This window comes from Octopus sinensis, linkage group LG27 (assembly GCF_006345805.1).
Source record: "Octopus sinensis linkage group LG27, ASM634580v1, whole genome shotgun sequence".
Taxonomy (NCBI): domain Eukaryota; kingdom Metazoa; phylum Mollusca; class Cephalopoda; order Octopoda; family Octopodidae; genus Octopus; species Octopus sinensis.
In genome coordinates this window covers 4,262,441-4,289,940 of record NC_043023.1, presented here as the reverse complement: position 1 = coordinate 4,289,940, position 27,500 = coordinate 4,262,441, and the positions used below count along the sequence as shown (strand labels likewise).

The 27,500-nt window shown below is 39.1% G+C and overlaps 1 protein-coding gene across 1 annotated transcript in view; it reads left to right on the top strand.

Annotated features, from left to right (window-relative positions):
• LOC115225149 (ubiquitin carboxyl-terminal hydrolase 19) overlaps positions 1 to 27,500 on the top strand; it is a 91,606-nt gene that overhangs the window by 9,102 nt on the left and 55,004 nt on the right. Inside the window, exons 2-6 of the mRNA XM_029796101.2 lie at positions 11,959 to 12,078; positions 20,542 to 20,675; positions 22,751 to 22,865; positions 24,224 to 24,294; positions 27,361 to 27,461. Coding sequence (XP_029651961.1) covers positions 11,959 to 12,078; positions 20,542 to 20,675; positions 22,751 to 22,865; positions 24,224 to 24,294; positions 27,361 to 27,461 — 541 coding nt within the window. The remainder of the gene's footprint in view (positions 1 to 11,958; positions 12,079 to 20,541; positions 20,676 to 22,750; positions 22,866 to 24,223; positions 24,295 to 27,360; positions 27,462 to 27,500) is intronic.

The window sequence follows — 27,500 nt, the reverse complement described above, 5'->3', positions numbered from 1 at the left end:
AATGTTCAACTTTTTCCCTAGGGCAACCCCACAGCAATATCATATCTTCTCCACTATTTTAGTATTACGTGTTAAAAGTGAAACAAAATCATCTCTCTTTTGTAATGCAGACACTTTCATTTTAATACTGAAACTAATAAAGTGAAAGTATTATATAACAGGGATGAACCATTAATAGTGGTTATTCTTTTTGCTAGAAGAAGATCCGCTACGGTCTTATATGCTACACCACTGGTTTTCAATTCATATTTATCGAAATTAATATTCAATTTTTCACCCTTATTATGTGTGTGTGTGTATTAGCAATTCGTATAATATTGCATCAATGACTTGAACTTGAATAAGTGGTTTCACATAAATGAGGATAAATTAAAAAGGTTTGTTGTTGTTATTATTACTGTTTGACTATTGTAATCACGTTTGTTGGTTCCTCGTCAGGGAAACGTTGTTGTGTTGCATTTGTTAAATAATTGTAAACCGTAACCCTCCCCCTTTCAGAGAAGGGGCTTTGGTTATTGTTTAAAAATTGAATTTTGTCCCTGTTCGGGAAAATTGACAATATTTTCACCAGAAGCATTTTTGTTAAAATGCCTTCGATAGAAGAAAGTCCAAAAATGAATTTCACTGCAGCCGTACACTTCTATACAAGAAGAAGGACAAGATCCAATTGATCGAAATTGCAAGAGATGGGCTACAATTCCAGTTTGTTATATATTTCGAGTATTGTTATCACTAACGATATCAAGATATAACTTTGTATTTTGTATTTTATGTGTAGATGTATATATATATAGATGTACATGTAATATGTACACATATATATATATACACATATATACATGCATAATATATCTACCCATACGCACACACACAGACACACACATAGGGGCAGGTGTGGCTGTGTGGTAACAAACTACGTTTCAAACACATGGTCCTGGGTTCAGTCCCACTGTGTGGTGACTTGGCATGTGTCTTCTGCTGTAGCCTTAGACCAACAAAAACCTTCTCAGTGGATTTTGTACATATATACAGGCATACATACATATATATACTTGCATACGTACATATTTGGCATAAACACTCTACCACTACAACTAATAACTGTTGGGAACACTTTCAAACCTGCCTTACATTCGAACCGGAATCTCAACGCCCGAGTTTTCCATCTGAAGTTAATCTCTCTCATGGAGCTCATACAAAAAGGGCAAGTCTTTGGGCCCATACAATGTGACATGTACACAATCGAGTGGCAAAAAAGGAGCCTTCTACATGCTCATATCTTGCTTTGGCTCTCAGCGAAGATCAATTCCAATGACATCGACAAGATAATCTCTGCAGAGCTTCCTGATCTAGCTTTAGACAAAGAACTATACAAAATAGTTAAAGCAAACATGGTCCATGTGGGCGTGGATCCAACATAAACACACCATGCTTGAAGGACAGCATATGTTCAAAAAGATTTTCAAGGAGGTTCCTACAAGAAACTCAGACAGATGCTGATGGGTATCCATCATACAGATGCAGAAAACCAGAAGACGGAGGTTTCACAGCAACTATCGGACAGCACGATATTGATAATAGATGGATTGTTCCATACTGCCCATTCCTGTCAAAGACTTTCAATGCCCACATCAACGTTGAGTTTTGCAACTCCGTTAAATCCATCAAGTACGTTTGCAAATATGTAAACAAGGGTTCTGACGCTGCAATGTTTGGACTTCAACAAGAATACTGCCACGATGAATTGACGCATTATCAGGTGGGACGGTACATAAGTAGCAACGAGGCTTTCTGGCGTATCTTTGGCTTTCCAATTCACTAATGACACCCCGCCATTCAACAGCTTGCAATGCACCTGGAAAATGGTCAAAGAGTGTACTTCACCGATGCTAATGCTTCTCTGTTGGCAGAGGAACCAAGGGATAGCACACTCACTGCATTCTTCAAGCTTTGTCAAGTGGATCCATTCGCTCAAACCTTGCTGTATCCACAGATTCCATCATACTACACTTGGAATGGAAAAAAATGGGCCCCACGGAAAGTAGGTCAAATGTTCATGGATACCCTGGCATTAAGTTTCACACTTGCCATGGGCGAGTATATACAGTGCATCCCACTCAACAAGAGTGCTTCTACCTTTGTCTACGACCGCATGAGGTCAGAGGGCCAACGTCTTTCCAGGCCCTAAAAACTGTTCATGGACATGTCTGCACAACATACAGAGAAGCCTGCTATCGACAAGGTCTGCTAGAAGATAGTGCACAATGGGATGCAACTTTAGGAGAGGCTACTTTATCACAATCACCTAAAAGTCTCAGGGCACTATTTGCAGTATTACTGCAGGCATGCGAACTGTGTGATCTGGCCACTCTATGGCTCAAATATAGAGACAACCTGGCTGAAGACTTTCAGCGCCAACCTCAACTGCTCTATCCTGACATGGAGGGTACCAGCAATGAAATCTATAACAAAACACTCATTGACATTGAAGACAGAATTGCTAAACTGGGTGGAAATGAATGTCGATGTATGGCCTGCCACAAGCATTCAGGTCAGGGTAAATAGCCTTCCCACTGCTGTCATTTGTGAAACAACCTACGATACTCAAGCGCTTTCAAAGTACATTGTTGAAAATGAGCCTAAATTACTTCTGGACCCGCTACAGGCCTACAGAACTATTCTTAACAGTGTACGCCAATGCGAGGGACAAATCTTCTTCCTCAATGCTCCTGGCGGGACAGGAAAAACATTTATTACAAAGCTTCTCCTTGCAGAATTTAGGCAGCAACAGGACATTGCAGTAGCTGTAGCCTCCTCTGGCATTGCAGCTACTTTGTTACCCGGTGCCAGGACAGTACACTCAACTTTTAAACTCCCGCTCAATTTAGCAGCATCCGAAATGCCTTCATGCAACATCAACAAAAGCTCAGATCAGGGACAAGTACTTAAAAATGTGTCATCTAATTGTCTGGGATGAGTGCACTATGGTTCACAAGGGAGCTTTGGAAGCATTAGATAGAGCCCTGAAAGACATCCGAGACTGTCAGGCTCCAATGGGATGTCTAACGCTTCTGTTGTCAGGTGATATCAGGCAAACTCTTCCTGTCATTCCGAAAGGCACTAGAGCAGGTGAAGTCCAAGCATGCCTAAAGTCTTCTACTCTGTGGCATCATGTTACAATCCTCAGTCTCACCACTAACATGAGAGCTCAGCTACACGGCGACAAAATGTCCACAAAGTTTGCACAGGACATTTGACACTTGGTGAAGGCAAGATGCCTCTCGATGCTGCAGGACAAATGGAAGTGTGGTCATTTTCCTCTGTTGTTAATTCTGTAGATGACCTCAAAGACAAAGTCTTTCCCAACTTCACACAAAACTACCAAAATCACAATTGGCTGTGTGAAAGAGCAATATTAGCTCCAAAAAACGTTGCTGTTAACAAAATTAATCAACAGCTAATGCATTCTCTTCCCGGCACTATACACACTTATAAGTCTGTTGATACAATTCCAGATATAAATGAAATTGTGAACTATCCTCTTGAATTTCTCAATTCACTGGGGCCTCCTGGACTACCTCCACACATATTAGCACTTAAAGTTGGAACTCCTGTAATGCTACGCTGCAATCTGGAACCACCAAGACTTTGCAATGGAACATGACTGCTGATAAAGAAAATGATGTCACACGTTATCGAGGCGATCATTCTTTCTGGATGTGGAAAAGGTGATGACGTCTTTATTCCAAGAATTCCTCTTACTCCATCAGGAGCAGAAATTCCATTTACATTTAGAAGACTGCAATTCCCCATTTGCTTCAGCTTTGCCATGTCCATTAACAAATCTCAGGGTCAAACCCTCTCTGTAGCTGGTCTTCTCTTGGAAGAGCCCTGCTTCTCGCATGGGCAACTGTATGTTAGCTGCTCAAGAGTAGGAACCAAAAGAAACCTTTTTGTATATGCTCCACAAGAAAAACAAGGAACATTGTTTACAACAAGGTGTTATAATCTCAACAGCCAGGAGGTATATACATGATCCCTTTTTTTTAACAAACTTCATGTACTTTCATGTATTTATATTAATATACATATATATATATATATGTGTGTGTGTGTGTATCCATATATATAACAGAAAAGTCTAATTCTTCAATTGAATGTAACCGGGCAACGCCTGGTATCTCTGCTAGTACATATATATATCTATATACATATATATATATATATATATATATATATATATATATATATACATATATATATATACACATATATATATATAATATACATATATATATACATATATACATATATATCTTCCCTCCTTGGGATCTTTCCTTCTCCTTGTTTCCGACGAAGAGCTCCGCTCGAAACGTTAAACCCTCCTTCCCTTCTTTCCTGAGAGTCAATAATACTTTAATTGTTCCACGTCCTGTGTTGCTGTGTTTTTTTCTCTTTTTTTCTGTGTTTTCTTGTTTGGATTAACTTTATATACATATATATATATATATACATATGTATATTTACATATATATATACATATACATATGTATATTTACATATATATATACATATACATATGTATATTTACATATATATACATATACATATGTATATTTACATATATATACATATACATATGTATATTTACATATATATACATATACATATGTATATTTACATATATATATACATATACATATGTATATTTACATATATATACATATACATATGTATATTTACATATATATACATATACATATGTATATTTACATATATATACATATACATATGTATATTTACACATATATATACATATACATATGTATATTTACATATATATATACATATACATATGTATATTTACATATATATATACATACATATGTATATATACATATAATATATATATATATATATTATATATATATATATATATATATATATACATATATACATATATAGAGACATACAGCCTAAAGGAAGAACCCGAAACCTCTCCAATCTGAACTTCCACAAAGCAGATTGGAAATCGATCCAAAAAGAGATCCTCAGAGAGGATTGGCCGAAATATCTCTCCACACCAGACATTGACATGAAACTAGAATGTTTCATGTCTTCTGTGCAAGCCGTATGCCAGAAATATGTCCCAGAGCAGAAGGCCAAAACAAATAGGAGCAAGATTCCAACAGACAGGAAGATCCTCATGAGATGATGGACGAAGGTTGCAAATCAACTCAACCAACATCCCAAAAGTAGCAAAACGTCCCGCCTAAAAACAACACTGATGGAGATTGAAAAAAGGCTGCAACAATCCTATGTGAGGGAGAAAGCAGACAAAGAAGCCTGGGTTATAAAAAACATTAAATCAAACCCAAAGGCCTTCTTTCATTACGTGAAAGAAACAGTCTCAGTACACTACAAGATAGGACCCCTCCTCCAAAAGGATGGCTCCCTCACAGACAGTCTAACTAAGATCAGTGAGATACTGAATGACCAGTTCAAAAGTGTCTTTACCACCCCGTTGGAACATAGACAAGTGAACGAACCAGTGGACTTCTTTTCCGCCTCACCCATAACCAACGAGGCAGTTACAATGGAATACATTGATATTAGCGAAGAAGATGTCCTACTAGCCATAGATGAAGTGGACACAAACTCAACTGCTGGTCTTGATGGTTTCCCAGTAATCCTCCTCAAAGCGTGTATGCATGCCCTGGCAAAACCCCTCAAGATTCTCTTCCAGAGCTTCCTTGCGAATGGCAAACTGTCAAGCAAGCTGAAGGAGGGAATAATATGCCCAATACATAAAGGGGCAAGTAGAGCAGATGCCAAAAACTACAGGCCTATCTCTCTCCTACTTCACACATCAGCAAAGTCATGGAACGGATAGTCAGAAAGAAACTAATCGCATTCCTTGAGGAAAATAACTTGCTGAGTGATACCCAGCATGGTTTTTGACCAGGTAGGAGCTGCCTGACCCAACTCTTACAACATTATGACTGGGTGTTGAGGCAGTTACTCAACAAATCAAATGTGGACGTAATCTACCTTGATTTTGCAAAAGCTTTTGACAAAGTGGATCATGGTATGATATGCCACAAACTACGTGACCTCGGCATAGCTGGAAAACTTGGAGTGTGGTTACATGACTTCCTGAAAGATAGGAATCAGGTAGTACTGGTTAATGGAGCCACCTCTATGAACACATAAATAGTGAGTGGTGTTCCACAGGGCACTGTCTTGGGACGACTGCTTTTTATAGTGGGCCTCTCAGATATGCCCGGATAGCCACTCTGGCAAGCTATGCAGACGATACGAAAGTCTCGCAGAAAATACAGAACCCCAGCGATGTTGCACACCTGCAGCAGGAGTTGGACTCAATCTACAGATGGGGTGAAGATAATAATAGGCAGTTTAATGCTGAAAAATTCCAGGCCCTGTGCTACCAGCATCCAAAACTGAATATTAAACTTACAGGGTACACCAGTCCACAGGGAATTTCAATCCCAGAGCCTAAGTCTGTGAGGGACCTGGGTATTGACATGAGTGATGATACCTCTTTCCAAGTGCACATTACCAAGATGGCGACAAAGTGCAGACGACTGGCTGGATGGATCCTAAGAACATTCAGAACCAGAGATAAGGAAACCATGATGGTCCGCTGGCGGACATTCGTCCTCAGTCGCCTGGATTACTGCTCACAGCTATGGTCACCCACCAGTGTGAAATTATCAGCGGACCTTGAAGCAATCCAGAGAAGATTCACAAAGAAGATTGTCTCTTTGCAACAGCTCAGCTACTGGGAAAGGTTGAAACAGCTAAGACTATACTCCCTGGAGAGAAGACGGAAGAGGTATGCAGTAATATATATCTGGAAGATCCTGGAAGGAATTGTGCCAAATTTTGGCATTGTAAGCAACACCAATGCTAGAACTGGTCGACACTGCATAGTGCCGAAGATCCCAGCAATGCCATCACACTTCAGGACCAGCTACTGCAACAACCTGGGTTTCAGGGGCCCACAGCTTTTCATATTCTCCTAAAGAGCCTGAGGAACCTGCACAAAGTAGATGTAGGCGTTTTTAAATCAAGGCTGGGCCTCTTCCTGTCGAAAGGCCTAGATAAACCTACTTCACGGCAAGAAGTGCAAATGAGGGTAGCTACATCAAACTCCATTCTTCACCAAGTGCCACATATTGGAGGAGACTCTCAGTAATAACAGTGTAGCAAAATAGCAGTGCATCAGCATGACCGCGGCTCTGAGCTGAAACTACAGAGAAAATTAAAATGTATGTATATATATGTGTATATATATTTATGTATGTACGTGTATGTATATATATATATATATATATATATATATATTATATATATATATATATATATATATGTGCACGCGCGTGTATATATGTATATGTATATATATGTATATTCTGTTGTGTCTGGGGAGAGTCATTCTCTTTTAGTGCCTTATTATTTAACACACTCACCGGTAAAATTTCCACTTATTTCTTATTTTTATTTTCTAAAATTTTCGTTGCATCTTGCAACCTTTTCAATAGACTTGACTCTGTTCGTTATTTACACTGCGTTCCCTTTTGTTTGTTTGTGTGCATGTGTGTGGGTCAGTGTGTGTGCCTATGCATGCATGTACGTATGTATGAGTGTTTGCATGTGTATGTATGTATATATGTGTGTATGCGTATGTATGTATGTGTGTGGATCCGTGTCTCCATATGTGTCTGTTCATATAGTCTATATACCTATCCGTCTGTATATTGATCTGTTTATTTACATATCTAAATGCTTATGAATATATGTGTGTATATATATATATATATATATATATATATATATAGTGGAGGCGCAATGGCCCAGTGGCTAGGGCAGCGGACTCGCAGTCGTAGGATAGCGGTTTCGATTCCCAGACCGGGCGTTGTGTGTGTTTATTGAGTGAAAACACCTAAAAAGCTCCACGAGGCTCTGGTAGGGGGTGGTGATCCCTGCTGTACTATTTCACCACTCTTTCTCTCACTCTTCTGTTAGCCTGCTTGCTTAGCCAGTGGGGTGGCGTTGTTCGAAGGCTAAAACAATGCAAACGCATTGTGACCAGCGATGTGTAGCAACATCTGATGGTCTGGTCGGTCACGTGATCATGTGATATGTATCTATATGTATATATGCATGTATATATATGCATATATGTATGTATATTATATATATTTATATATATATGTATGTATGTATATGTATGCATATATACATGTATATGTATCATCATCATTGTTTAACGTCCCTTTTCCATACATACATGCATGGGTAGGGCAGTTGACAGGAGCTGGATTGGTAGAATAACTTTGCAAGGTTACTGTGTGTGTTTTGCGTGGGATTTTACTGCTGGATGTCCTTCCTAACACCACCCACTCTGCTCCATGGACACAGTGCTCTTTATGTGGCAGTAGCACAGGTGAGGTTCGTTTGGTATGATTTTTATGGCTGGATTTCCTTCCAAACACCAACTACATTACTGTGTGTACTTGATGCTTTTAATGTGGCACCAGCACTGGAAGGGTAACCAAGTAACTTGCAAGACGAGGAATTAAGAGAGGGACGGGCATTTGAGGAGGTTTGAGGGTGGCAAAATGACAGAGACAGAAGCTGGTGTCTTGCCACAACAGATGGGTCATTAGAGGAGGTGATCCAGTATCAGATGATGGAAAGTTATAGTGTAATAGAGGAATAGAAAGGCAGAAACAGGTGTCTGGCTTTAGAGGAGGTACATGGTTTCCCAGTGAGGAAGAGAGAGAGAAGTACAAGAAAGAGGCCAGAAACAATTGTACTGATGTAAAGGAGATACTTGGTTACCTAGTCAGAGGGGAAAAAAAGGGAGGGAGAGAGAGAGAGACCAAGGGGAAGAGAGAAAGATAGTAGGAAACAGCAAAAGTGTAAGAGAGAGCTGAAGAGAGATGGTGTAGTGCTAGGGTGTACTCACAAGTAACAAGAATATGAATGTAGAACCTGGTTAGAAAAATAAAGTGTGTGTGTTGGGGGTGGGGGAAACAGTGATACAGTGAGCAAGGCAAGAAAGGAGATTGGAATACAATCATAGTTTATGAAGAGGAAATGTGAGGAAGAGAAAGATGCAGTTAGAAGAGGAGTTGTAGTTGGGTTTCTTAGGGTAGATTGGGGGAAAAGTGGGTTGTTACATGTTAAATGTTTTAACTTCTCTTCCATTAATTTATTCAGTTACAGTGTGTTCATCCTCCTCTCTTACCCACCTGACCTGTCCTACAAACTGTATTAGCTTATCTTACTATAGTATACCTTAACCATGTTACCTGAGGTGCACATTTGTTTACGTATATGTGTACAAATATGTATATGGATTGATAAGATAACTGCACCCACATTTTCTCCCCAGAAAGACCCCCCACCCCCGAAAGATATTGCATTCATATATTTTTCCCAGAAAGATATTGTACTCACATACTGACTGATTGTGTAGTTCAATGTAGAAGTGGCGTGAGCATGTCTCTCACACCCAAGTGTGTATATCTCTGTGTCTTGTTTGTAATTGTTGACCTATTATATTACTATGGCATTACCTTTGTCAGACCAACTCAAACAGGATATTGCATTTGTTATGCCTATACAAGCAGGTGTGTAATTGTATACATATATCATCACCATTTTATGTCCACATTCCATGCTGGCATATGTAGGTAGAAAGTTTCAATGTGATTGAATAGGTCAGACGACCATATCTTCCTACAGTATTTCAGTTTTAGTCATGGCTTCTATGGTTGGACGCCGTTCCTACTACAAATCATTTTACAGGTTATGTTAAGTACATTGCTTTTTGTGGCCCCAACACTGTATAATATATAATCCAACCCATGCCAACATGGAAAAAGGGATGTTAAATGATGATAATATATATGTATGAGCAAAGTTTGATTTTTTTTTTACCTGTCTAGGCGGTCTGCAATGCTGTGAATAAACTAACATGGGTGAAATCACCTGTCTAATTCAAGTTAGTATAGCAAATGAATGTAAAATGCTAATGAGGATATCTGTAACACGTATCCTCAACAACCTTCCATAAGTTGCCAGGAATGTGTTTAATATGTAAAATTGGTATATCCAATTGTGTGTTACACTGCTGTATTCAGTAGCTATTTAAGCAATCTGTCCATGGATGGTTATTGGGCTGGATGTGGTACTGATCAACAAGTAATAACTCCTGAAATATGCATATACACCTGTTGCCTATTTTGCTATTTTCAACCACATTGTTTTTGTTTAAAGAGACGTATTCGTACATGAAACATTGTGACTTCCAGTGCTGGCTCTAATTTCTATAGAAAGACTGTAGAAAACATTTTAAAAAAGTGATTTGATTTGCACTGCTTACACAGGTGAGTCATAGTCTTGACTTTATAAGCCTTTGATGTACTTGGTAGGATATTATGACTGTAAAACAATATATACATACACATTGCCAGGAATGTGTTTAATATATAAATCGGATCTTTTTGCTTTGACCGGCAGATTTTTAATAATTTCTTTGTAACTAAACACTTTTAAACTTCGTATACTGGTAGAATGTGTTACATAAAACATCTTTTTCTCTTGGCTTTCTTGAGAAAATTCTGTAGTTTGTAAGCTATTTGTTGTTTAATTTCTTGCATTTCGGCAATTTCAACCAATCAATGACGTCTATTGAGGTGAATACAATTTCTCCTGATCTTTGTCAACAACAATTATTTGCAGTGTCATATGAAATTGTCACTGCTATTTATGAGAAAAAAGATACCCTGTGGCCATAAACTGAGGGGTCACTCATAAACAGAGCTGGATAACAAAACCGTTCCCTCTTTAGTGTCCACCCATAATTATGACCCTAGTATCGATCTATTGCATTTCAATCTGTTTTAGGGTTATGGTTAGAGTTAGGGTTAGAGTTAAGGTTAGGGGTGGGGGGAAGGTATCTTTTTTTCTTCAGAAATGTAAATAAACCCAATCTGTTTCTTAAACGAATATATAATATGTAATGTGTGTATCTGTGCAACAGAGAGGGAAATTAAAACTGCATATGTTGTGAACTTAGAATATGTGTTTATTAATAAAAGTTTAATAACGATAATCTTTTATTCATATGAACGTAACTGATATGAAATATGTCATAAATAACAGGGACAATTTCATATGACACTGCAAATAATTGTTGTTGACAAAGATCCAGAGAAATTGTATTCACCTCAATAGACATCATTGATTGGTCGAAATTGCCGAAATGCAAGAAATTAAACAACAAATAGCTTACAAACTACAGAATTTTCTCAAGAAAGCCAAGAGAAAAAGATGTTTTATGTAACACATTCTACCAGTATACGAAATTTAAAAGTGTTTAGTTACAAAGAAATTATTAAAAAAATCTGCCGGTCAAAGTGAAAAGATCCTATAAATCAGTCTATCCAATAGTGTTACTCCACTAAATTTAGTGGCTACTTAAGCAATATATTTTTGGGTGGTTAGTGGATTGGATGTAGTGTTAAAGCAGGAGCAATAACTCTTGAAATATGCATACACACCCATCACACATTTTTCTATCTTTGATAAAAATTTTTACAAAGACATATTCGTATATGAAATGTTGTGACTTTCAGTGATGGCTCTAATTTCTGTAGAAAAAAAATCCTTATAAAGTGATTTAATTGCACTGCTAACAGGTAAAAAAAAATCAAACTTTGCTCATACATATATATTATCATCATTTGACATCCCTTTTTCCATGTTGGCATGGGTTGGATTATATACTGAGGCACAGTATTTACTTATAACCTAATATACTTGGTAGTATATTATGGTTGCATAATGAAATATGGTGTCCCTACCAGCAATTAATTAATCTCAATATATCCAATACTAACCAGTGTCCATTCTATTCTGCAGGTCTGAAGTATGACTGGAACCAAACAGATGACCATGTGACCATCACTGTGAAATTAGGAGATGAAGCTGAGTTCAGTGATCCAGAATTCTCGCAGACTGGAGTCAAGATGAAGCTTCGAGGTAACTGTCATTCTCTTGGCTTTTATTTATCTTTTACTTGTTTCTGTCATTAGACTGCAGCCATGAAGAATTTTTAGTTGAATGAATCGACCCCAGTACTTATTCCATCAGTTTCCTTTGCTGAACTGCTAAGTTACAGGTTTATAAATACACCAACACTGGTTGTCAAACAGTGGTAGAGGTCCACACACGACGGGCTTCTTTCAGTTTCCATCTACCAAATCCACCCTCAAGTCTGAGGCTATGGTAGAAGACACTTACCCAAGATGCTATGCAAACTGAAAGAAACCTGTTGTGTATATATGTATATGTATCTGTGTGTGTGTGTTGCTGCCTTTTTGTCTTGATATGTGAAGTGACAGTCACTGTCAGTAAGTGGTGTCCTTCATTTCCAATGTTTTGTAAAAATGTATCTGATGATGGTGTAATATTACCTTACTGGGTGACAGGAAGGGCATCCGGCTGTAGAAAATCTGACTCCACAAATTCTCTCTGACCAATGCAGTCTGTCTGTAATGGTGCTTAGGACACCTATAACTACTGAGATTAACTTTTTCGGAAACACTCCTCAGTCCTTGCATTTCCCTTGGTATTTTCCTATTTTTACCTGTTCTTTAACCTCTAATAATGTTCGTCCTTCGTTGTTGACAATGACCAGGACATCACATGGAAAAGATGGATCATGGTGTGTCCAGCTGTGGCCAATCAGTCCACTGCATGCTCGGAAGGTCCTGCCGCAGGTCAGGCACTGGTGGTCTGCTGGAAATGAAGTCAAAGAGTTGGCCCTGGACAAGCACAGTTCATGTGTTCTTGGTGCTCCTATGATCCGATTCTGTTTGTAGGAGGTGGAACTTCTGTTGGTGCAGCTATAACCAGGCAGAGCCATCCTGTTCTTTGCATTTCCCAGCTGTTGAGGTTAATCTGTAAAAGCTCTTCAGTGAGGCTTTGAGTGTATCTTTGAAACACTTTTCCTGCCCACCATGTGTATGCTTGGCTTCTGCCAATTTACTGTAAAACAGTCTCTTGTGAAGTTACGTGTCAGGAAATCCAACAAGGTGACCTGCCCACCTGACTTGTGCTCTCCTCAGCAGTGTGTAAATGTTTGATATATCAGTCTAGGACCTTGTCTTGCCAGGTGATTTTCAACAGATTTCTCCATCAGTTCATGTGGAAGCGGTTTAGCTTTTTGGCATGGCATTCATAAATTGTCCAAGTCTCACAGGCATACAATAGTGTAGGCAGTATTCTACATTCATATCAGCAGACATAACCACATCTTTCATGATGCACCTATTTAACACCTTGTCTAGAATGATAATATCTGGTTCGTCTTGCTTGAATCTCATGGTCAGTTTGTACAGTAAGCTCCTGTAAGACCTTCAAGTTTGTGTTGGTATCATTTCCTGCTAACTTCAGAACCTCTTTGAAATTGTAATGCTTTGGCTACACAATTGTGTCTGTCTGTGCCAAAGGACTGTAAGTGCTTATTATTATTTATTATTAGTGATATAAACAGTTAATACAAAAGAGTAATCATTATATCCAACTTAACATGGCTGCCTTGTTAGAACACTGAATACTATGTTGTTAGCCTTGAGAGATCCTCTGATATAGGCACTTGGTGCATAAAAGCACACACATAGATAGTAGCAGATGAAATTTGTCCATCATAGTCACTGGAATTCCCATATCACATGATTTCATTCTATTGAGAAGCACTGGTCACTGCATGACAGTCAGATCTCACTGCTATGATATACAGAATTTCAGCATCTTTTCAGATGCTGAGGTTGCAAATAGCCAGCAGGCTTATTAAAGATTAATTATTAGCAATGGAATTGGTATTAACACCAAAAGGTAATCTTTATATCCAAATTAACATGGGTGCCTTGTTAAAACACCAAATGCTGTGTTATTAGCCTGGAGAGATCCTTTCATATTTGTGTTTGTTGCATAAAAGCACACACATAGAATGTAGCAGAAGAAAATTTGGCATGGGTGCTGGAATTCAGCTTCTGAAAAGATGCAGGAATTCTATATACTGTAGCAGTGAGATTTAGCTGACATGAAGTGACTAATGGTTCCCAATAGACTGAAATCACATATGGGAGTTCCAGCATTAATCACAAATGAATTTTGTCTCCTACAAATACTGTGTGCTTTTATGCACCAAGTGCATAATAGAGAGGCTCTATCAAGGCTAATAATGCAGCCTTTGGTGTTTCAACAAGGCATCTGTGATAAGAAGGTATTAATTCTGGTATTAATACTGCTTCCATCATTAATACTCTTTTACTATTTTCAGTCATTTGACTGCGGCCATGCTGGAGCACCGCCTTTAGTCGAGCAAATCGACCCCGGGACTTATTCTTTGTAAGCCCAGTACTTATTCTATCGGTTTCTTTTGCCGAACCACTAAGTGACGGGGACGTAAACACACCAGCATCGGTTGTCAAGCAATGCTAGAGGGACAAACACAGACACACAAACATATACACACACATACATATATATATATATGTATATATACGACAGGCTTCTTTCAGTTTCCGTTTACCAAATCCACTCACAAGGCTTTGGTCGGCCTGAGGCTATAGCAGAAGACACTTGTCCAAGATGCCATGCAGTGGGACTGAACCCGGAACCATGTGGTTGGTTAGCAAGCTACTTACCACACAGCCACTCCTGCTAATTAATTTTTAATAAGCCTGCTGGCTATTTGCAACATCAGCATCTTTTCAGATGCTGAAATATCATAGCAGTGAGATTTGGCTGAGATGCAGTCACTTGGTGCCTCCCACTGATGAGTTCTAATAGAACAAAATGATGGGATGTGGGAATTCTGGTGCACATCACAGAGGAATTTCACTTGCTATGATCTGTGAGTGCACTTTTATGCACCAAGCACTTAATTGAGATGATCTTGCAAGGTTAATACCGCAGTATTTGGTTTTTTAACAAGGTATCCATATTAAGTTGGATCTAAAGTTTACTTTGGCTAGCTGGCAGAATTGGTAGCACACTAGGCAAAATGCTTAGTGGTGTTTTGTCTGTCTTTATGTTCTAAGTTCAAATTCTGCTGAGGTCAGCTTTGCCTTTCATCCTTTTCAGGGTTGACTGGGGTGGGGGTAACGTAATTGACTAACCCCTTTCACTCCCCTAAATTTAAGGCCTTGTGCCTTTAGTAGAAAGGGTCAATATTATTATTATTATTTCTACAGCAGTGAGCTGGCAGAATCATAAGCATGCCAGGCAAAATACTTAACAGCATTTTGTCTGTCTGCATGTTCTGAGTTCAAATCCTGCTGAGGTCGGCTTTGCCTTTCATCCTTTCAGAGTTGGTACAATAAGTACTTAGGTCAGTGTAATTGACTAAACCCCACCTCCCACAAAATTTCAGGCCTTGTGCCTATAGTACAAAGGTTTATTTGTTTGATTTGTTTCAGTTTCTACTCCATCACCTGCTGCAATCCTATGATACCACAGTGTGTGTATTCTTATTTCCATGCAGGTTGGAGGGGCACAGACTCCTTTTGTTACTGTTCTTCACCATTTTGTTTCTTGTCTTGTGCTGTGTGTAATGTGAGCCATATTATTTTATTGGATATTGATCTTATATTGATCCTGTTGACTAATGTTACATGAGTTATTCTATTCAGTGCTTTATTGTATAAGGTTTGTGTAGAGTGTGGTGATTGTTCTGTCTGAGTTGTATTATTGAATTGATAATGTCTTGTGCAGAATGGGGTCATTTCCTATTTCAACTATTTTTTGAACACTGTTTAGCCACACATGCAGCTGTGTGGTAAGTAGTTCCCTTCCCAGCCATATGGTTTTGGGTTCAGTCCCACTGATTAGTGCCTCAGCCAAGTATCTTCTACTATAGCCTTGGGTTGACCAAAGCCTTGTGAGTTAAACCAATTAATTCCACCTTGAAATTGCTGGCCTTGTTCCAAAATTCGAAACCATTATTAGGGCAGTGAAGTGGCTGAATCATTAAAGTGCCAGAAAAAAGGCTTTGCAGTAACTGTTCCAGCTCTTTATCTTCTGAGTTCAAATCCTGCTGCAGTTAAGTTTACTTTTCATCCCTTTAGGATTAGTAAAAGAAAGTACCAGTCTTGTACTAGGGTCAGTGGTATCAACTTACTCCTCACCTCATCTGTTTTTATGTGTTGTAACTTGTCCTTTGATAATTGTCCTCCATGTGATGTGATCTGTGACCAATAAATATTATTATTATTATTATTATTTAAAATTTGATAGTTTCAGACAAATTTCTACTGCATCACCTGCTACACCTCCATGTTACTGGGGTGTATGCAGCTTTGTGTGTTTTTGTTGTTGTTGGGAGTGTGCAAACTCTTCCCAGTATTGTATTTCATCATTTTATTTAAGGGATGTGGTGCAGTCTTTGGTTTCTTTTAGTGTTTGTGTTGTGTGTTGGGTATTTGACCTGCTGGTGGTTATTTGTTTTATTGGATATTTGCTATATAGAATGTGTCTTACGTTTCTGAATTGTTTTGTTTGAGTTGTATTATTGAAGTGATAGTGTCTTGCATAGGATGTGGGCTCTTCCTAGCAGGGCTATTTTTTGGGATAGTGTGTAGCGTTGAGTATCCAGGTATAGTTTCTAGGATTTTGCTATGTTTTTTTAGCATGCCCAGTGGTATTATTTTCAACTTCATGCTCCACATCTTCTAAACTTCAATTTTAAGGTCTTTGTACTTTGACAATTTCTTCACTTCTTTTTGGACAATATTTTGGTCAGATGGTGTCTTTTTTTCCAATCTTTGATTATTATGTCTTGGTGATTAGCTTTTATTTCTTTGTCAGTTTCAACAGGCATATCCCAGATGATTGTGGCCTGATCATTGCCCTGTACCTTGCTTGGCACATGTTTATACCATTTATTGTCAGTTTTTATATTGTAGTGTTGGCATGGATGTGTCTGTATGTATATTCAGATTTGGCAAGGACTGAACAGCCAGAGATGATGTGGTCAACTGTCTCATTGTGCTGGTTGCACATTCTGCATTTGGTGTTAGGAGGGCCTGGTTTCATTATTTTGCTTTTATAGTTGTTTGTAGTCAGGTATTGATCTTGTGCAGTGAGAATCAGTCCTTCCATTCCAGCTTTTAGTCCAACAGGGGTCAGAAGGCCAGATTTCTTCAGGCTTACTCTTTTTACTTTCAGTCATTTGACTGTGGCCATGCTGGAGCACCAACTTTAGTCAAGCAAATCAACCCTGGGACTTATTCTTTGTAAGCCTAGTACTTATTCTATCGGTCTCTTTTGCCAAACCACTAAGTTACGGGGATGTAAACACACCAGCATCAGTTGTCAAGCGATGTTGGTGGGGACAAACATACACACATACATATATATATATATATATATATATATATATATATATATATACGATGGGCTTCTTTCAGTTTCTGTCTACCAAATCCACTCATAAGGCTTTGGTTGGCCCAAGGCTATAGTAGAAGACACTTACCCAAGGTGCCACACAGTGGGACTGAACCCGGAACCATGTGGTTCGTAAGCAAGCTACTTACCACACAGCCACTCCTACGCCTAGAAACATGTTTGGAAACATCTGCTTTAGTACTAGTGGGGGACTGGAATCATATTTGGACATGTGGAAAGACTGTATGGGTCTTGTACATAGAAGAAGTGGGTGTAAAAGCCTCGAAAACCTGCTCAGAAACTTCCAGCTGTCTGATAGGTATTGACTGGATGAAGGCAGTGAACTGGCAGAAATGTTAGCAAGTCAGGTGAAATGCGTAGCCGTATTTCATCTGCCGTTACGTTGAGTTTAAATTCCGCCGAGGTCGACTTTGCCTTTCATCCTTTTGGGGTCGATTAAATAAGTACCAGTTATGCACTGGGGTCGATGTAATCGACTTAATCTGTTTGTCTGTCCTTGTTTGTCTCCCCTGTGTTTAGCCCCTTGTGGGTAGTAAAGAATTGACTGGATTTCCCTGATGTGCCAGTGTAGACATGGAGCAACCATAACAGGTCATCCAGACTGTATTTAGATAGAGTATTTGTTAGGTCTGCAGAGAGTGTCCACAATTCAAATTGGTTGGCTACACAGACCACAAATTTGTGATCTACATAGTTGATTTAGATAGGACTCATAGACACAGGGACTTGGTTACTGGAAACTGAACATGTCCTTTCTGGCAATCGAAGACTACAGCGACTGGATTAGCAAACTAGTTAAGTGGAAGTTGGCAGGGGCAATTTTCAACAACCAGTTGTGGATTGCCATGAAGAGGGCGATTAGAACAGAATTGATATTGTTTAGCAAAGAGCAATAGAAAGAAATAGATTAGAGGTAGAACTAGTTAGCAAACTAGAAGGGGTGATCAGTAAAGGCATTGTGACTGATGTGTTAGCAGTGAGATTGGCTCTTGACCATTTCTCTGAGGCAAAGGATTGTCAGGCAATAGAATCAGTTTTCCACTTTAGCTATATATAGAAGACTAGTGGCAGGGAAGTGCAATGACATCCTCAGGGAAACTGGGCATTGACGGAAACAAACTGGTTAGTCTGTTCCAGAGGACTTTTTAGTCAGGGACTACTATGGATAATTTCCAGATGTCCTTGGCTTTGCTGTGCTACTGGTTTGAGATGAACTCTATAGACACGGATGTACTGTCAGACGGGCTTGTCCAAGGTGCATTCTGCATGCACTTGTTCAATGACTGGGCATTGTAGGACAGATCCATCTTGTTGCTGTCCACTCTCACAAAATTAACTGAAGCAAGTAAGATTGAGAGCTCTGAGAAGTAAAATGTGGGATGGATCCATCTGTCAGTCAAGCCCATAGTGATGGTTACCCTACTGCTCTCCTTTAATCTGGTAGGCAAGGCAGTTTTCCTTTGCTGTGGCAAAAGAGGTTGTCTGGTGGGCAAAGCTGAAAGGAATGAGGACAGAGACTTTCCTCTTTGGTAGAGCCTTCATTGACGTTTTCAAGTTTTACTTGTAAAGGAAAGTGAGATTGGAGAGTGGGGGTGCTCTCCTCAAGTGAATTTATTGAAAGGTGGGTAAAAGTTGCCAGTATGGCAAGAGTGGATGGTATTGCTCTAAGTGTAGACCTGTGAGTCGGAGAGGGCACTTGTCATTGGTTTTCAGGAAGATCTTGGATGGTGGGGTTCCGTGATTATGCCCATCTGACAGCACATCCATGCCTATAGAGTCATCTCAAACCAGTAGCACTGCAAAGCCAAGGACATCTGGAAATTATCCATAGTAGTCCCTGACTAAAAAGTCCTCTGGAACAGACTAACCAGTTTGTTTCTGTCAATGCCCAAAGTTTCCCTGAGGATGTCATTGCACTTCCCTGCCACTAATCAGGGGAACCCCATCACTATTACCATTTATTTTCTCTCTGTTACTATCGTATACTATGTATACTTCCCTTCTTTTAATGTATACCATGTATACTTCAGTTCATCATAGTTGTTAATTTTTCTTAGATCCTGTTTTCACTAGGATATCATCATGATTGTCGTTATTATTATGCACTAGTCTTATTTTTATTACGTGCTTTCACTGCTCTACCGAGCGCAGCTCTGTGTTCCTTGGATGTGTGCTGTTGTTTGTTGTGATGCTTTTATTTTTACTGTATTGAAAGTGTTTTACGTAGGATGTGTGCGATGTCTAGTAATACTTTTCTCTGTATGTTATAAATACTTGTTAGTCCTGGTGTTTTTGTTATGTATTTGTTTGAATACTATGATAGGAATTCATTCTGTTTTTACACTCCACTTTTGAGCTACCTCTATCTCCAGACTATTTCTATTTTGAAAGTTTCTCCGTTTCTTTTAGAGAAACATTGTTATCTGCTGGTATTGATACATTAATTAGAAAGCATTTTTTTTCTTGGTGATCTCTGACAACTATATCCGGCCTATTGGCCTTAATTTCTCTATCTGTGTGTATTGGCATATCCCAGAGTATGGTTGCTTTCGCATTTTCTGTGACCTTTTCTGGCATGTGCCTATAACATCTTTTTTCTGTTGTTATTCCATAGTGTTGGCATAGTTTCCAGTGTATGTAAGTCCCAACTCTGCTGTGTCTGTGAATATATTCCTTCTTAGCTAGGGCTGGGCAGCCAGAGGCAGTCTGATTTATTGTTTCTTCTCCATCTCCCCATATTCAGCAGTTACTTGTATTTCTTTTCATTGCATGTTTTTGGTAATTTGTGGTGAGAAGGCTTTGGTCTTGTGCTGTAATTAAAAATCCTTCAGTCTCTGCTTTGAGTCCTGAGCCATTGTTGGGATTTTGCTTTGTCTATTTCTTTTCTGCTTAGTTTAACCCAGTATTTACCATAAAGCGGCTTTCCTTGCCATTGTTTTATCATGATCTTTTGCTGTTCCAATTTTAGTTGTTTTACAGCTTTTATTGTTTCATCATCATCTTCATCATTAATTTACTTATTTATTCCAGATGGTACAGTGTGGGGTCTGACATTCAACAGTGAGATAGACTCCAACAATTGCAAGATGGAACTGGCCGACTCTTCTACTTCAATGGTTCTGACAGTGAGAAAGAAGGTTCACAGCCATTGGACCTCCCTGGAGGTTGGTCACTACTCTTCTCTATTTCATCATGTTTCTCATCAATGCTTGACCTCTCTTGCTATTACTGACCCTTCTCTGTTATTGACCTCCCCCCCCCTCCTGTCTGTCTTATTGTTGCTTACCTTGGACTTATTCCTCACCTCTGCAGTCATCATCATTGTCATTTTAATGTCCACTTTTCAATGCTTTCGTTTGATTGGTTGGAAATTGTTGAGACATTTTTTCCCCTGTGACCAGATGCCCTTCTTGATACCAACCCTCACCTGATTCCAGGTAAGGTAATATTTTCCATGATCAGATGTGTTTGCACTGAGGATTGGAAATAATCAGCTTCCATGACAGCGACACTTGTTTACGCCCATCACGCCAAGTCCAGGCCAGGAGACAGTAACACACACACACACACACACACACAGGTGCAGGTGTGGTTGCATGGTAAGAAGTTTGCTTGTGGCACCTTGGGCAAGTGCTTTCTAATATAGCTCCAGGCTAACCAAAGACTTGTGAGTTGATTTGGTGGACAGAAACTGAAAGACGGCCATTGTGTATACATACATGAGGTGCTGCTAGCTATGATATATATATCATCATCATTCGATGTCCACCTTCCATGCTGGCATGAGTTGGATGGTTTGACAGGAGCTGACCAGGCAAGAGCCTGCACCAGTCTTCTGTCTGTTTTGGCAGGGTTTTTATGGCTGGATGCCCTTCCTAACACCAACCACCCAGCAGAATAACAGAGTGCTTTTTACATGGCACAGTAAAGGTCAGTTTTGGCAAGGTTTTTATAGCTGGATGCCTTCCCAAATGCCAACCACTTTACAGTGTGGACTGGATGCTTTTTACATGACATCAGCATTGGTCGGGTCACCAAGTAACTTGCAAGACAAAGATCCTTTGAGAGGGGAGGGGGTATTGGGACGAGGTGATCTTGTGTCAGATGATGAAGTGTTTTGCTGTGGAGAAGGTACATGGTTACCCGACCAAGGGAATGGAGTAGATAAAATCCAGGCTACTTATGTTTCATTACTAGTAGAACCTCAGAAGTAGTAATTACCCAAACGAGGGGTAATTTGCTAGTTACTCGTTGGGCTGCATTTTTGATAAAATCTCCTGTGAGTTAAGATGGGATCTCTTGACGATAATGTAAGCTTCATTTGATTAAGGTATCTTTGGCCTAACAAGTAGTTAGCAGAGTACCCCTCGTTTGGGCAATTACTACTTCCAAGGTCCTGCTAGCTATGAAACATTTGTAGCCTGGATTTTATCCACTCCATCCCCTAATTTTGGATTTTTATTCGCATACACAGCAACTCCAGCTGCTAACCATGAACTATAACATAACTTTTTCCAGCTTATTGAATTTCAATATGGGAGAAAGTTTACAACCTTCTACATTAATAAACCACTTTTGTTCCCGAAAGTTGTTTCTTGTATCTTGCATGGACTGCTGGAAGCTTACTAACTTCCTACACTGGCACCCATGCTGGTGGTACGTAAAAAGTACTCTTTGAACTTTGGGCCTCATGGAGGTAATGACAAGTGGCTGAGACCTTTGGCAATATACTGTGCTTGAGAAGACCTGTAAAGCCAAGTGAGATTGTAGTTGTGACCAATGCCAGTGTTTTGAAACTGGTACCCATACCAGAGGTATGTAAAAAGCACCGGCTACACTCTTGGAGTGATTGGTGTTAGGAAGGGCATTCAGCTGTAGAAATCGGGCCAAATCAGACTGGAGCCTGGTGCAGCTCCCCAGCTTACCAGTTTTGGGTCAAACTGTCCAACACATGCCAGCATGAGAAATGGACATTAAATGATGATGATGTGTGTTTATCCTCCACTACACAGCCATGCCTACACCTATCTCTGTCCAAATTCCACTCGAAAAGTTTGGTCAACTTGTGGCTGTGGTACAAAACACTGACCAAAGGTGCTGTACTGTGAAATTGAACCTGGAACCACATGGTTACGAAGCAGACTTCTTCACTCTATGGTTTTCTCCCATTTCTGTTTATTGTTGTCCCTCCTCCCACTTTAATGAATCATCTCAACCCTTTTTTTCTGTCCCCTTGCAGGCTGACATTGGTGATGACCACAACCAGACAGCTGACTCAATGGACAATGTCATGACCGATAATGTTCTAGAACAGTTGGTCAGTAACGAGAATGACAACAGCTGGAATGACTCAGGTAAGTTGTGTGTGTGGCTCTCATGCACAGGTACACACACTGATGTATACACACACATGTACACACATGCATGCATGCATAGACATGCCTGCATGCACACATGTACACACGCACATGCTGACATTCAGACACAGAAATATACACATGCACACACACACACACACACAACCATGTACACATGTGCCCCATATGTACATACACACACACAAACATAGCTGTGAATATACATAAACGCATGCATATAGATGTATGCACACATGCACATAGACATCTATACACACAGACAGATGTTTATATACATAAACACAAACATACAGACGTTTATACACACGTACACAGGCATCTTTACACACACACATGTATATATACATAGATGTATACACATGGGTACACATATATTGACACACATACAAATGTGTATATACATAAAAACACACATATAGATGTATACATACACATACACAGATATGTACAAACACATACACACATATAGGCATGTACTCTTACACAGATGTGTGCAGACACACATAGATGTATACACGCATCCCCACACATGTACACACAGACACATACACACATGCACATTCTTATCCCTCCATTTGCATTTAACAACCTCATCTATATCGAACACATCTATATTATAATTATCACTAATTAGTGTGCCTATAATTAATTAATTTTAGCCTGACAAAGCTTTAAATACTTCAACAAATTTATTAATTGTTGCTTAAATATTATAACAGCAAGTTTTATAGGATATAAATGACACATTCAGTATCTCCAAACTAAACTAGTGAGAGTTGTAGGCTTGGTTGTGGGGTAAGAAGTTTGGTTCCAAGCCACAGGGTTCTAGGTTCCATCTCACTGTCTTCTACTACAGCCTTGGGCCAACCAAAGCCTTGTGAGAGAATTTGGTAAGCAGAAATTGAAAGAAACCTGTTGTATATATACACACACACACACACACTTTTATCTTTTGCTGGTTTTGGTTATTAGACTGTGGCACTGCCATGAAAATGTTTTTGGTCTTAAAGGCTGGTACTTATTGTATCAGTATTTTTTCGCTGAACTGCTATGTTACAGGGATGTAAACAAACCAACACCAGTTGTCAAGCAGTGGTGGTGGACACGGACACAGGCTTCTTTCCATCTACCAAATCCACTCGCTAGGCTTTGATCATCCTGAGGCTATAATAGTAAACAGTTACCCTAGGTGGGACTGAACCTGGAGCCATGTGCTTGGGAAGCAAACTTATTAGCCACACCTGTGCCTATTACTAATCATATAAAATCTACCTGTATTTTAATTGTCACTTCTTTGTGTACCTCTAATTGCTGTATAATTTTTGTTGTTTCAGGGACGGAAATGCATCCCTTAGAGTCGTCCTGTTATCAGTTGCAGCACACAAAACATGACTGGATAGAAAAGGTTAAGTTCTATCCTCATCACCATCACTCTCACTATCTTCACAGTTGTTGCTTTCAGCATTTACACCATCACTAGCACCACCATCATCACTATTGCCATGTTCATCGTAATTGCTGTTATTATTATTCCTAATTCCTTAGGCAGCAAGCTAGCAGAATTATTAGCATGCCAGACAAAATGCATGATGGTATTTCTTTAGTCTTTACATTCTGAGTTCAAATTCCATTGAGGCTGACTTTGCTTATCGTCCTTCCAGTGTCAATAAGTACCTGTTTGACACTGAGGTCAATGTAATCAACTTACATCTCCTCCAAACGTAACTGGCCTTATGCCAAAATTTGAAGCCATTATTATTTATTAATATAAGGCTGTGAGCTGGCAGAACTGTTATCACGCAAGGCAAAATGCTTTGTGGCATTTCATCCATCTTTATGTTCTGAGTTCAAATTCTGTTGAGATCAACTTTGCCTTTCATCCTGTCAAGGTCGATAAAATAAGTACCAGTTGAACATGGGGTTGATGTAATTGACTTACACCTTTCTCCCAAAAGTGCTGGCCTTGTGCCAAAGTTTGAAATCATTATTAATAGACAGCAAATGGTGGAGAGCTGGCAGAATTGTTAGCATGCTAGGCAAAATGCTTAGAAGCATTTCATTTGTCTTTATGTTCCGAGTTCAGATTCTGCCGAGGTCAGCTTTGCTTTTTATTCTTTCATGGTTGATAAAATAAATGCCAGTTGATCACCAGGTTCAATATATTTGACTTAACCCCTCCTCTGAACTTTGCTGGTTTTGTGTCAAAATTTGAAATCATCATTATTCTCAGCTTCACCATCATCATTACCATTTTCATGGCAATTGTCATTATTATCCACGTCATTTGCCATTTTACTGCGGAAATCAGATATATCAACTCCACATTTTCATTACTCTTAACTTCAGAAAGCAGTTATACCTATTTCTTAACTACCCACAAGGGGCTAAACACAGAGGGGACAAACAAGGACAGACAAACGGATTAAGTCGATTATATCAACCCCAGTTCGTAACTGGTACTTATTTAATCAACCCCGAAAGGATGAAAGGCAAAGTTGTCCTCGGCGAAATTTGAACTCAGAACATAACGGCAGACAAAATACTGCTACGGATTTTGCCTGGTGTGCTAACGTTTCTGCCAGCTCGCTGCCTTATACAGAAAGCAGTTATACCAATCTATCTTAAGTTGAAGAATGTCATGTTTGGAACAACTTCTGTTGAGATATGTCAAGTTTATTGAGGCAATATGACATTTTTTGGTAGATATTTAACATCATTTCTAGAATAACTTTGAAATTGAATTTCACAGTTAAAAGGCTAAAAACTTTCCATCAAAATTTCATGTTAATTTAAGTTCCAAAAACTAGCTTAATAAACCACAAAGATGGAGGCATGTCATGTTTGGAGCTATTTTCTGTTGAGATCTGTCAAGTTTATTGATGCAACATGACTTGCAGAAAATACCAATTCTATTTTTCTGGGCATATATTTAACATCTTGACTGGAATAACCATGGAATTTAATTTCACCAGGAAAGGGTTAAGACAGTAATTTCTAAAGTGAGGGAGATTTGGCTGCTATTTCTAACTACATTGTTTAATGCAATTAATCTTTTACTACAGAATCAGATATATTTACTCCAAATTTCATTTACCCGTAACTTTGGAAAGCAGTTTTATCTATCAATTTGTCTTTTGTTGAAGAATGTCATGTTTGAAACTATTTTCTATAGAGAAATGTCAAGTTTATTGAGGTAATGTGATTTAGAGAAAATACCAGTAATACTTTTTGGTAGATATTTAACATCATTACTGCAATACCCATGAAATTTAATTTTGCAGTTGAAGAGTTAAGGCAGCAAGCTATCCTTGTTGTTAGGGCAACAAGCAAAAGGCTCACCAGCATCTCTTCAGGCTCTTTACATTCTGAGTTCAAATTCCACCAAGGTTGACTTTGCCTTTCATCCACTTTGGGTCAATGAAATAAGTACCAGCTGAGCACTGGGTTTAATGTAATCAACTCACTCCCCTCATTGCTGACCTTGTGCTGAAATTTGAAGCTATTATTATCCATGCTTTTATTATTAATTGATCTAAGGTGGTGAGCTGGCAGAATCGTTAACACAGTGGGCGAAATACTTTGAGGCATTTCGTCCATCTTTATGTTCTGAGTTCAAATTCTGGCAAGGTTGACTTTGCTTTTCATCCTTTCAGGGTTGATAAAATAAGTACCAGTTGAATACTGGTGTCAATGTAATCAACTTAGCCCCTCCCCTGAAATTGCTGGCCTTGTGCTAAAATTTAAAACCTTTAGTGGAATTTGAACTCAGAATGTAAAGATGGGTAAAATGCCATGCAAGATGCTCAGTGATATTCCATCTGTCTTTACAGTCCGAGTGAAAATCTGTTGAAATCAACTTTGCCTTTCATCCTTTTGAGTTGATAAAATCAGTACCAGTCAAGTACTAGAGTCCATGTAATTAACCCCTCCTTTCCCTCAAAAACTGGTGGCCCTGTGCCAGAAATCTGAAACTATTGATATTAATATCAATTTTAAAGTTTGGCACAAGGCCTGCAATTTCAGAGGAGGATTAAGTTGATTATATCGACCCCTGTACTCAACTGGTACTTATTTTATTGACCCCAAATGGATGAATGACAAAGTTGACCATGACAGAGTTTGAACTCCGAATGTAAGGGTGGATGAAATACCCCTAAGCATTTCACCCAGTGTGCTAACAATTCAGCCAGTTCACTGCCTTACTATCACCATTGTTATCTTTGCAATCGTTGTCATAGCAACTATTAACCATCATCACCATCTTCACAATCCATTGTTAGAAATCACATCCTTACTATCATCGCTACCATCACCAACACCACTATCATTATTGCCATCATCATCACTACCATCAGCTACCACACCATGACCATTGTCACTGCTGCCACTACCACCATCACCATACTTGAATGCTACAACATCCCCACCACCAACACCACCCTCTTCTAACTCATCCCCACCTCTATTTCAGAATGAGACCTTTATAATCCATATCTATGTACGCAAGACCAACGTAGATGGTGTGAAGGTTTTCTTCAAGCAGAGACTTGTTGCTGTCCGCTTCCAGACCAGGTAATTATATTGTATCCCTTCTCACTTTATTCAACCCTT